Raw genomic sequence first — 11,226 nt, 5'->3', positions numbered from 1 at the left:
AATACTCTTCTCCAGTGAGTTATCCAGGGAAGAATGATACTGAATGGCTCTTACAAAGAATGCACAAGGCACTTATTGTTGAACTAATCATCAACTTTCTAAGTAAAATTACCCAATTTGCTAATTAAGACTCATGACAATTCATCATTAGAGTAACGATGCACTTCAGATGATTCATCAAGCTGTAACTGGCTCCTGCTGCTGGGGGATGTGCTCATGTCCCTGCTCATGACTTGCCTCAGCCTGGCTCTGGGCAGCTGCTGCTTTCCACAGGGGATTATTAAACTTTTTTTTTTTAAAAAAAAGAGGGCAACATGAGACAGAAATAATCTTTCTTAAGTTAGGATGGGAAAAATAGTTACCCTTTCTAATGTTATTTGAGCTGGGTGATCAGCAACTGAGAAGTCCAAGTGATAGGTTTTAAATTAATGTCTGTCAAGCTGATGACAGGGGTGGGTCTGTTGCTGAAGAAAGAAGGAAGGAAGGACATTGCCTCGCAGCAGAGAGAGGAGGAGGAGATCTCTGAGGACTAAGAAGGGGAGACCCAGGGGCTAAGGACACCCATGGAGGGGGAAGCCCAGAGCCTGGATGCCTCCTGCTTACTGGGTTGATGCTCTCTGGACCTCCCATTGCCTAGGCTCCTACACACTGGGCACCACATGTGGGTGTCCAGCCTTGAGGAGGGCCCTCAAGAGCCCTCCTGAGGCACAGCCATGCCTCCCCTCCCTCAGGCAGCATCCAGAAGACCCTTCCCCTACCTCAAAGCAACCCTGAGAGCTTGGATCACCCACACAGTATGATCCCTGTCTCTTTTCTGGTGATCTCTCAGCTTCCTAAACATCTTGTCTTCTCTGCCTCAAGATGGGTAGAGAATCTTGCACCACTTTAACAGATGAGGCACCAAACTCCATGACTTACCCCAAATAACATCTCTTCCCACTGGTGTCTGTGCCCTTTGCATGACGCTGCTATCCAAGGCAAGAAGCAACACCAATATGAAGAGATTTTTATTTTAAAAATCTCTCACTTAACCACCATGGTTTGACCTTTCCATCTCAGGTCACAAAACGCAGACAAATCAGTGCCTGGGTGCTGCAGGATGAACGTACCTCATCTCCAGGGGGTTCTGTAGTGCAACAAAGGATTCCTTAGCTGAGGAAACTCCTGGCACTAGAGCTGTGATACCACAGACCAAGCCACACTAGGGAAACACCACGACCACCACAATACTCCAGTTTCCCACCTTAAGCACAGCAATAGGGTTCACACACCAGGGGAACATCAATCTCCTGTCCCCATGAGATGTCACTGCAAGGACAAAACAAACTCAGCACAACCCCTCCATTGCATGCAGTGACTCCTGGGGCAATGCAGGCCCATGCCATCACAGAGGAGCCCCAAGGGCTGGGCTTGCTGCTGCTGGTGGGAGCAGGACCCCCCATCGCAGCCCTCAGTACCCCATCCCCTTGTGCTAGCAAAAGCAGCCAAGGCCACAGAGGTGTCTGCAGCCACCCCAGCCCTCAACAGGATGGTTTAGTTTTAACCCTTGTGAACTGGTCCGAGATAGCTCCACCAGCCTCCATAACTGAAGGTGCAACCTCAGAGAGTCCTCTCCATGCTTTGCTGCTCGACTCGCCTCCTGGGTGCTCAGGGATGGGCTGTCTGATGTAAGCCAACCTGCCTGAGGGTGGGTTTTTCTAGGGCCTGGGGGAGGAGAGGAAGATTTGGCAGTTGTAAAGTGCTGGGCAAGATGAGTCCCAGAAATACCACAAAACCAGCCCAACAGGCTGTGCTGAGGAGGGAAGGATGCTCCTCAGCTACGTATGCTCTGCCCCACGGATAAAGGGTACTCATCTAAACCTTTGCACCCCTGGGGCAGCGAGGAGCCTAGCAGCACCTCCCAAAGACCTGCTGCATGCCTGGGCTTTAACATCTTCCAAAGGGTTTCTTCAGCTCAGCCAGCTGTTTGCAAGGAGACCTCACAGCAGAAAGCAAAGCCCTGTCTCACAGATCAACAAGTGCATTGATTAAGGCAGTCAGCACATCCACCAGCCCACATGGGGATAAGGACATGTCCCCAGCTGTGCCTTCACAGAAACCCAGCCACCCATCCCCACGTGGCCACAGGAGAGGAGGAACAAGCCCAGCAGCACCCAAGCCAAGACTCCCAGAGCATCAGTCAGGGAGGCACAACACAAATACCCCACAGGGACACCCTGCCTCACACTCAGCCTCTCCACACAGAAACTTTTTGGAAAGGGAACGGCCCTAAATCAGCCCTGAAGGCACCTGGAGGAGATTAAGGGCACTAAATTACACTCAAACCCAGCAGCTAGAAGTGGAGCGTTACCCTGGCGAGGTCCAGGCTCAGCTCCTGCTCCCATCTCTCTGCTTGGAGGGGCTCTGGAGCAGCCCCTGTGTGGAGGTTCCCGTGAAGCAGGCGGGAGCACCCCGATTTCCCGAGGCCTGTCTGAGGATGGGGCAGGTGAAGGCCTCACAAGCCCTTTGATGGGCTCTCTGCGAGCAGCCGCGCCCGGCTCCGCTCCCTCATCGGCGGCACCTGCCCCCGGGGCCGCCCCCCGGGGATAAAACCGGGCCCGGGAGGGACCCGGGAGGGCGGCTGCGCCCCTGGACGGCGCGTCGCCGCTGGAGCGGTACCTGGAGCACTGCGAAGAGCAGGTAGGGGACGGGGAAAATAAAGAAATAAAGGTTAAAAGATGAACTGCGTTGGCCGGGAATCGAACCCGGGTCAACTGCTTGGAAGGCAGCTATGCTCACCACTATACCACCAACGCCGCTGTGGTAAAACATGTTCCGCTGGCATGTCAAGGGTGCTGCCCGGGGGCGCACCACTCTACCCCGGTTCCCCATCCTGCTCCCCCCGGGCTGGGCTGGCCTCGTTGGGCTGCCTGGAGCCTTCCTCCCGGCCAGGCCTGGCCTCCTGCCCGGGCTGGGGTGCTCCAGGGGCTGGTCGCCACCTCTAGCTCAGCCTTGCATAGGTGAGCTGGGAGCTGCAGTGGTCCAGAGCTGCTGGGAGCATGGGGGGCTCCGGGAGGCTCTCTGCTGGGGTTGCAAGAGGAATGCTGCTGCCTTTAAACTCCTGTCCTGGGGTGCTGTTGGTGAGGACCTGCCGGGGTGCTGGGGTGTCGGCACTGAGGGGGCAGAGAGCTTGGATCATCTCACGCTTACAAAAAATTCTGGGCTTCTTTTTAGTGTTTGGAATGTTTTTTGGAGTTTTGTCTCGGGTGGTTGTGGAGGTGATGGGATGAGGAGAAGGTGGGACTCTATGACTGAGCATCATCTTCACCCAGGGAACACAACTGCTTCATGTGCACCCTGCTGTACCCTGCTTTTTCAGCTCAGAACACAGGTTTGGCACAGGCTGTTTAAGTCCAGAGACCTCCTGGTGGAGGCCAGTAGAACCCTCTGAACATGGCCTTGCAAAGTACATCACGTTGTGAGGTATCACCAAGATTTTATGAATGCTGCTGAGCTTTTTGTTTTGCAGACTTGCAGGGATACTTGGTAAGAGCAGATGTGAGAAACAGCTGCAGAAAGAAACCCCCAGGTCTTGTTGGAAGCAGCTGGATTTGATTCCTGCATCCCTGGGTTGCAGGGATTCCTGCAGTGGATGTGAAAATGCCCATTTCCTCTCAAGCTGCCCCAAGCTCAGATATCTCAGACAGGATCTATGTGTGAAATCTCCTTCCTGGAGCCACTGGGAGATGTCCAAAGCTATGCAGTTGATGGGACCTTCAATGAAGTTAATTAACCTCGAGTCTAGAGCAGTAACCCTTGGCAGGCAGCCCAATACAAACATGGTCTTGTGCCCCCTTTCACAGCCCCCTTCCATCTGGCTCACAAGGAGCCAATCCTCCCTGCAGCTTAACCCTGGAAGGGGTTTTTACCCACGCCAGCTATATGGAAACCTGATGAGAAAGGAAGGTTTGCATTCTGGTTCTACCTACTCCTTGCAGTTCAGTTTCTATTACGTTTTTTTTTTTTTTTTTACTTCTTTGACAGCTGTTTAGTACTTCCAGCCTCGTTTCTTTAAGCTATCCCACAACTAATGGGGTTTTTTTTGACTGTTATATTTGTCACATTGTCTGGTGTCTCTTAGTGTATGACATGTGAGTAGTCCTACAGGCACACAGTGATGAGGGTTTTTTTGTACCATCTCCTCTCCATCATGGTTTGTACAGAGCTTTCCTAATTTTTCCAATCATTTTAGCTGGAAAAGACCTTTGAGGTCAAGTCCAACCCTTCCCCCAGCACTGCCAGGTCCCCACTGCCCCATGTCCCTCACCCCACATCTCCACAGCTTGGAAACCCCTCCAGGGGTGGGGACTCCACCACTGCCCTGGGCAGCCTGGCACAGCCCTGGGCAACCCTCCAGGGGAAGAAATTGTTCCTCAGGTCCAACCTCAACCTCCCCTGGCGCAACTTGAGGCCATTTTCTCTTGTCCTATCACCTCTTCCTTGGGAGAAGAGACCAACCCCTGCCTTACTACAACCTCCTTTCATGTAGTTGTAGGGAGTGAGAAAGTTGCTCTGGGCATCCTTTTCTCTCTTAGCTTCCATACAGCTAAGCTTTAGTACAATGGAGGTCTTGCACAGACTGTGCCTTCCTTTCCCATGTTGTCAACTTGGAAAATATCTATTTAACAGATTTGCATTTTAATTATTCCATAGTTTATTTGGAACTGTTAATATGTTTGCATTTAACTTAATTCTCAGATAGTGCTCTTGGATCCTGCTTTGTGAAGAGCTGAGGGGTTGAGTGGTGCTCAGTCTTATGCAGTAGCACTCTCCCCCAACTGATCTCCTGGGGCTCTGCATCTAGAAGCTCTGTTTAGAAACGGTTTTGAAGCTGAATGTTCATGATGCTTTCGGAGCTAGACCAGATCACAGAAGATTCGCCTGTAGACACTTGGAAAGTTCTTACTAAGTGATGGGTCCTGCAGAGAACCCTTCCCAGCTTGTGAGCAGATGTGAAGTAGGAGCAGAGATCTCCCTGTGAGCATGGTTGTGTTGTGAAGCAAGCTGACTAGCACAGAACATAGAGCAGCACTAGCTCAAGGCTGAGAAGCATCAATCTGGAAACCATGCTCCCACTGGAGCTTAGCTGCTGCTAACTTGAGGACCTGGGTCTTGTCCAGTGTTCCCTGTTCCGATTTGTGCTTGGGCTTTTTGAGTCCTTTTGGCTCTTGAGCCCAAAAATACCTAAATGAACACAAGACCTCTTGCATAGATCATCTAGTCCAGGCTGTTTCCTGCTGTGGATATTGGCAGAAACCACCTCCTTGGAAGAAGCTTTCCACTGACTAGAGGCTTATGCCCTAATGAAGAAGGGAATAAATACTTTCCTAAACTCTTGTCTCATCAATACTATGATGCATTTTAAATAGCTTCTAATAATAAATAGCAGATAAAGAAGGACATTAGCATGCAAGAACTTGCTTGCAGATAAGCAAGGAAAGGATGCTGGCTTTGCTGACTGTCTCTCACTGACATCAGCCTGGTGACCTCCAGCAGCTGCAGGAACAAACTGCTCCTGGTTCTGTGAGCTGCTGCCCTCTGTTGCACAAATCCAACACGGCGCTGTCCCTGTCCCCTGGCAGCAGGGAGAGGAAACGGTAAAACACTGGATGGGAGTTAAAGCCAGCCAGAAAAAGGCAGCTGTCCTCCCTGGGAGAACTCACGAGCAGTTATGAGCATGACAGTGGTGGAGGGCAAGGTGTCAACACTGTGCCTACAGTTGCTGCTGAAGGTTAATCTGAATTTAGTCTCCCAGCTGATGTTTTGATAGATGATCTTTAATGACTCTTTTTCTTAATTCAAGGATGATGTCTCGGCTAGTCCTCAGCTGTTCATGCCCATGAACCTTTATGATGTAGACCTTCCAATTCAAACAACTGAAGATGTGTTGTTTGGATCTCAGTTTAATCAGCCCAAAGAGCTTCCGACAGACTTCTCCTCTGTGGATCTCAGCTTTCTTCCAGACATCACCCAAGACAAAAAAGAACAAAGCCTGCCTGAAGATGGTCACAAAATGCAAAAAGAGCTTGAAGGCTCAATACAAAGAAGTGAGGACAGTGGTATTTTCATGGATGAAAGCAGCTTGTCCTCTCCAGATGCCACTCAGCCATCTCCTGAAACATCTGATGTTTGTCCTCCTCTGACATCAATGACTCCCATGACCCCAGTGACACCTGCATCAGAAAGCTCTGGCATAGTTCCTCAGTTACAGTATGTTTATGTATTGCATAAAGAGAGCATAGATGAATCATGGTTTTGCTTAAACTGCAAGATACTGCTCTGACTTCTCACTTAGAGAATGTAGCAAGCGTGGTTTGGTCTTGAGCCCATCCAAAAAAGAGGGGGGGCAATTATTCCTCTTTGAGGAGATAGAGTAAATGAGCTGAGAATATTGGAAGGCAATGGGATACTGTGCTGATGAGTGGAACACAAAAATGGAAGTGGCACAGAATGATACTCAGTTTACCAAAATTGGGGAGAGTTAACTTCATAAACATGCTGGGCTGAATGAGTGTCCAAAATGCCTCTGGTTTGTCAAAGAGGAGAAGTCTCTTCTGGGAGAAAAGTCTCTCAAAGGAAGAAGTGTTTGGCAGAAATTATTCATATATTGTATGTACTGTAGTTACCTCAGTCTGCAGGACAAAAAGATTTGGAAAGGAAGATTTCTTCTCAAGGGAAATGGAGAATGTTAAGGATGGTGCAGACTCCAGGGGCTCAAAGATGCCAGTCTGCTTTTCTGAGAGCAGAAACATCCTGAACATAGGGAAAAGGGCTTGAAAAAGAAGTGAGAGATATTCTGGCCTCATTAAGAGATCCTGTCTAGGCTAGAGCAGCTGTGGAGTAGTTTATGTAGTAACTATGCAAACACTCATAAATGGTACAATTCAAAGCTGTAGAAGACTTGAATGATGTAGTTATTGGAAAGCACAAAAACTTGGTATTCAGGGACTAATAATTTTTTACCTTGCTATATCTCAGAAACCATAATTTTGGTATTGAATTACTTCAGTTTTGCCAAAAGTAGCTTAATGCTAGAGCGGGGAAGAGGTAGGCAGGAAATTAGTTGATGGCAATTATTAATTGGAATGTGACTTCATATTAAGCTAACAATGTTGGGGGCTGGCTCTGCAGCAGCTTGCTTTTGCAATAAGAAAATTCCTCTTGTTCTTCAGGAATATAGTGTCCACTGTAAACTTGGCTTGTAAGCTAGACCTGAAGAACATAGCTCTGCGTGCCAGAAACGCAGAGTACAACCCAAAGGTGAGTCCTGGGGACTTGAAGCTTTGCCCTCACTCCCTTTCTCAGTGCTGGTGGATTCTAATATACAAATTCACCATGAGCTTTGTACTTTTTCTAATAGCACTGTCTTCATCATGGTGGAAAGTCATAAAGATCTGCAACTCAGGCCTGTTAAGTCTTCTTGTGGTCCCCTGTATTCCCAGCAATCAGATGTTACTGAGTTATTTAAGAAAAGAGATTAACTCCAAAATGGCTTAAGCAGCCTTCACTGGGGGAGGAAGGACCTGTCCTGAAACTTCTGGCTGAAGGAATTAATTACTGGAATCAAACTGGTATAACATGATGACTCTAGCAAGTGGCCTAGACCATAGGATCTCACTGGGAATAATGAGCTTTCTGTAAGTGACTCCAGATGGCTCAACAAAATGTAAGGGCCAAGGTAGTGGTCCTGTGACTGTAATCTTGAGCCCCCCTGGTCCTAGAAGGTTGGAAAATAACCTTAAGGTGGTAAATAAGCACTTTGACAAAGCTAATCCATGCTGTATCAAGCTTTGAAAGTGATGATTCTTGAAAGAATGAGCAGCACTGTGATACTGGCTAAATCCCTCAGCTGGACTGTGAGGTCTTCCTTTGAACTTGTAGAGGTTTGCTGCTGTGATCATGAGAATCAGAGAACCACGAACAACAGCCCTCATCTTCAGCTCAGGAAAAATGGTCTGCACAGGAGCAAAAAGGTAGGGTTTTGGTGGTTTGTTTTTTTTTTTTTTTCTTCCCTCTAAGGTCTAGATCTTGCAGCTATGCCTACTTTCTGATGAAAAATGACAGAAAACCTTGTTTAAATTATCTAGTGAAGGACTGTCAGAATCACAAGGAAAAAATGAAGCACTGGTATTGAAAACTGTCTGGCTTTCTTCATGATGGCTGTTTAGTAATTACTGAACTTTGTGCTTCTGTCTCTGAGTATAGATTGAGCTGAGCAGACATTAGCAAGAAAGCTGCTAAAATGCCCAGGAATTAAGGGCCTATTTGCATTTCTCACTGCCTTTAATGTGAGTTAGGGCATAACTTGTCTGTCAAGTCTCTTTGGTGTCTGTGTTCATTAGTCAGCACATCTGCCTCTGGAGAAAATGGGAATTGGAGAAAATCAAAGATTTCTGTATTTAGAAGCTCTTTTCCTCCGTCTTGTCAGCTGCCTAGGTTTTTATAGCAATGAGATAATCAATTAACTTACAGCTTAGGAGGCCTCATCTCCAACCCCTACCACCACCCCAAACTAGCTAGATGGTTGTACTGCTGTCTGCAGTCTGCCTTTCAGCTCTGAGAAGCTGTAAGGAACTGAGAGAGAAACCTCTGAAGAGGGTGATGCTCCTGGGTGATGCAGCATGCTCTGGTGTGCTCAGGTAGACCACAGGAAAGCAAATTACAAAGTCCCTTTTTGGTTTCAGCTCACTGAAGAGCTCTCTGGGGGCAGATGCTGTTCTAAGCAGTAGCATATCTCTTTCTGGAGGATGGGCTAGCATGGGGGTGGCTCTGAACTGGCTTCCAGCTTGAAGAAATCAGTAACCAAAGCTGCTCTCCCCTCCTGCTCTGCCCTCAGTGAGGAGCAGTCCCGGCTGGCGGCCAGGAAGTACGCACGGGTGGTGCAGAAGCTTGGCTTCCCTGCCAAGTTCCTGGACTTCAAGATACAGAACATGGTCGGGAGTTGTGATGTGAGGTTCCCCATCCGCCTGGAAGGCTTGGTCCTCACTCACCAGCAGTTCACCAGGTATGTGGGAGTCAGAGCTACAACCCCAGGCAACCTGGAGCAGCGTAAGCTGCAGACAGACTCAAATTCTGAGGCTGTGCAAGCCTGGCAAAAGAGATAATAATCAATAATTAACTGGATAATGAAGATGTTCTTTTTTGTAAAAGCTTTCTCTGACCATAAATACTGTTGACGTTGTCTTCAGTGTTGCTGCAGATCAGCAATGTGCACCAGAGATTTTCATTCATTTGGGCAGTGCTGGTGATGGCAGCAACAGGAGATTAGTAGAACTGTTAAGTCCAGAATCAAACCTTAGTGGGTGCTCTTCTTCACTGTGGACCATGGCAATAGGAAAAGAACCAGTCTTGACTAAATGCTTTGGATTTAATTGGAGCAGCTCTTAAGCTACTTTAGAGCCACAAGAATGATGTGAGGGATGGAACCTCTCTGCTGGGAGAGCAGGCTGAGAGAGTTGGGATTGTTCAACCTGGAGAAGAGAAGGCTCCAGGGAAACCAGTACCTAAAGGGGCCTAGAGGAAAGCTGGGGACAGACCCTTTAAAAGAGCCTGTTGGGACAAGGCGTGATGGTTTTAAACTCAAAGAGGGAATATTTGGACTAGAGAGGAGGAGGAAGAAATTTTGGACACTGAGGGTGTTGAGCCCCTGGCCCACGTTGCCCAGAGAGGTGGTCGCTGCCCCATCCCTGGAACCATTCCAGGTGAGGTTGGCCGGGGCTCTGAGCAACCTGCTCTAGCTGCAGATGTCCCTGCTCAGGGCAGGGGGTTGGACTAAAAGGCTTTTAAAGGTCCCTTCCAACCCAATCTAGTCTGATTGTACTTGAACCTGGTCTATCCCCTTGCTCCACTGTGAACCTTTACTACCAAGCAGGCTGCCTGACTCTCAACAAACCAGATACCTGCCTACAAGGATAAGGTTTCTCAGCTTCAGGCACAAAGCCAGAAGTGCAGCTGTGAAATGTGGAACTGAAAACAGTGTGTTTCTGGGATATCCCTTCAGTTCTTACTGTTGGGATGTCTATTAGCTGTCAATTTAAAGTAAACCTGTAGCTGAGCTATGGGCACGCTGTGCCTTCAGGACAGGCTTGTTCAGAACTAATTATTGTCATCACTGAGGAAAGGATGAAGATTTCAGCACTGACAAAACCAAATTTCAGTTACCTTTTATTAGAACTGCATTTAATATTTTTGCTTTTAATTTGGGGGCTAAATATATATTAAAGATTACTTGGCTGTCATCTTCATTGCACAAGATGCTTCTTGATAAGAGGGATTTGAGTACTGTTTGAAGATTTACACTAACAGCTTCAATGCTATGGAAAATCACAGTCAGAACTGGCTCAAAAGCCTTTAAAAACAAGCAAGAAGGACTACCAGCTCCAGCTTGTAATCCCAGCCAGGTTTCTCTTGATGTCTAAAACCTGACCTGCCTTTCTCTAGGTAGCTAGCTAAAATCTGTGAGTTTAATTTCTCTATTGTTAGTGTAATTAAAGAGCATTTTGTTCATGCAACACTGAAACAGTATTTGCACTTTACTAATCTCACCTGTTTGCTTTGAAACAGCTATGAACCTGAACTGTTTCCTGGCCTTATTTATAGGATGGTCAAACCAAGGATAGTGATGCTTATCTTTGTGTCTGGAAAAGTTGTACTGACTGGTAAGTGGCCTCCTGTTGTAGATCTGTAATGGAGTGCTACCACATCTGCTGGGAAAGCATTGAAATTGAACATTAGCTGAAGCAATCTTGCCACAGTAAAGCCACTCAGTGATGTTTCTACTCGGATTTCCACGTTGTTAAACTCGAGTATCTTTATTTTATCCCAAGCATAATGCCACAGGTCAATGTACACAATCCCAACAGGGTGCTGCCATGCTAGTTCCTGCTCAGTCACTCGAATTCAGAGATCACAATAAGCAGTTTAAAATGGCTTGGACAGGAAGTGAACTTCTTAAACCACTTCACTGGCAGCATTTCGTAAGGATTATTAGAGGAAAGGGTGGAGATGTAAGAACTTGTTCCAGACTGTTTGGCAGAACACTCCTGAAGCAAAAGCCTTGCTGAGTAAGTGTGGTCAGCAGATGTCTGTACCTCAGATCTCATGTCAAAAAAAAAAAAAAAGCTGAGTACTTGAGTGTGTCCTTGTCTGTGAACACTGAGCCCAGCTGTAATGACAGAGCTGAGTTTG

General features: G+C 47.6%; 1 protein-coding gene and 1 non-coding gene across 2 annotated transcripts in view; one reads left to right on the top strand and one right to left on the bottom strand.

Annotated features, from left to right (window-relative positions):
• Positions 1-2,604: 2,604 nt before the first annotated feature.
• The window catches only part of LOC103776806 (TATA-box-binding protein-like), a gene marked incomplete at its 5' end in the record, with an annotated part of 9,506 nt that continues 884 nt past the window's right edge, over positions 2,605-11,226 (top strand). The window contains 6 exons of the mRNA XM_008944334.1: positions 2,605-2,679; positions 5,843-6,249; positions 7,212-7,299; positions 7,921-8,012; positions 8,876-9,043; positions 10,603-10,697. Of these exons, the coding sequence (XP_008942582.1) occupies positions 2,605-2,679; positions 5,843-6,249; positions 7,212-7,299; positions 7,921-8,012; positions 8,876-9,043; positions 10,603-10,697 (925 nt within the window). The remainder of the gene's footprint in view (positions 2,680-5,842; positions 6,250-7,211; positions 7,300-7,920; positions 8,013-8,875; positions 9,044-10,602; positions 10,698-11,226) is intronic.
• Positions 2,724-2,795, bottom strand: TRNAG-UCC. Its single transcript has one exon. It is a non-coding gene; the product is annotated as a tRNA-Gly (tRNA).

The sequence above is a fragment of the Merops nubicus genome, unplaced genomic scaffold, assembly GCF_000691845.1.
Source record: "Merops nubicus isolate BGI_N331 unplaced genomic scaffold, ASM69184v1 scaffold13947, whole genome shotgun sequence".
NCBI classification, from domain to species: domain Eukaryota; kingdom Metazoa; phylum Chordata; class Aves; order Coraciiformes; family Meropidae; genus Merops; species Merops nubicus.
Note: the sequence above shows the minus strand (reverse complement) of the source record. Positions and strands in the feature narration are given on the sequence as shown.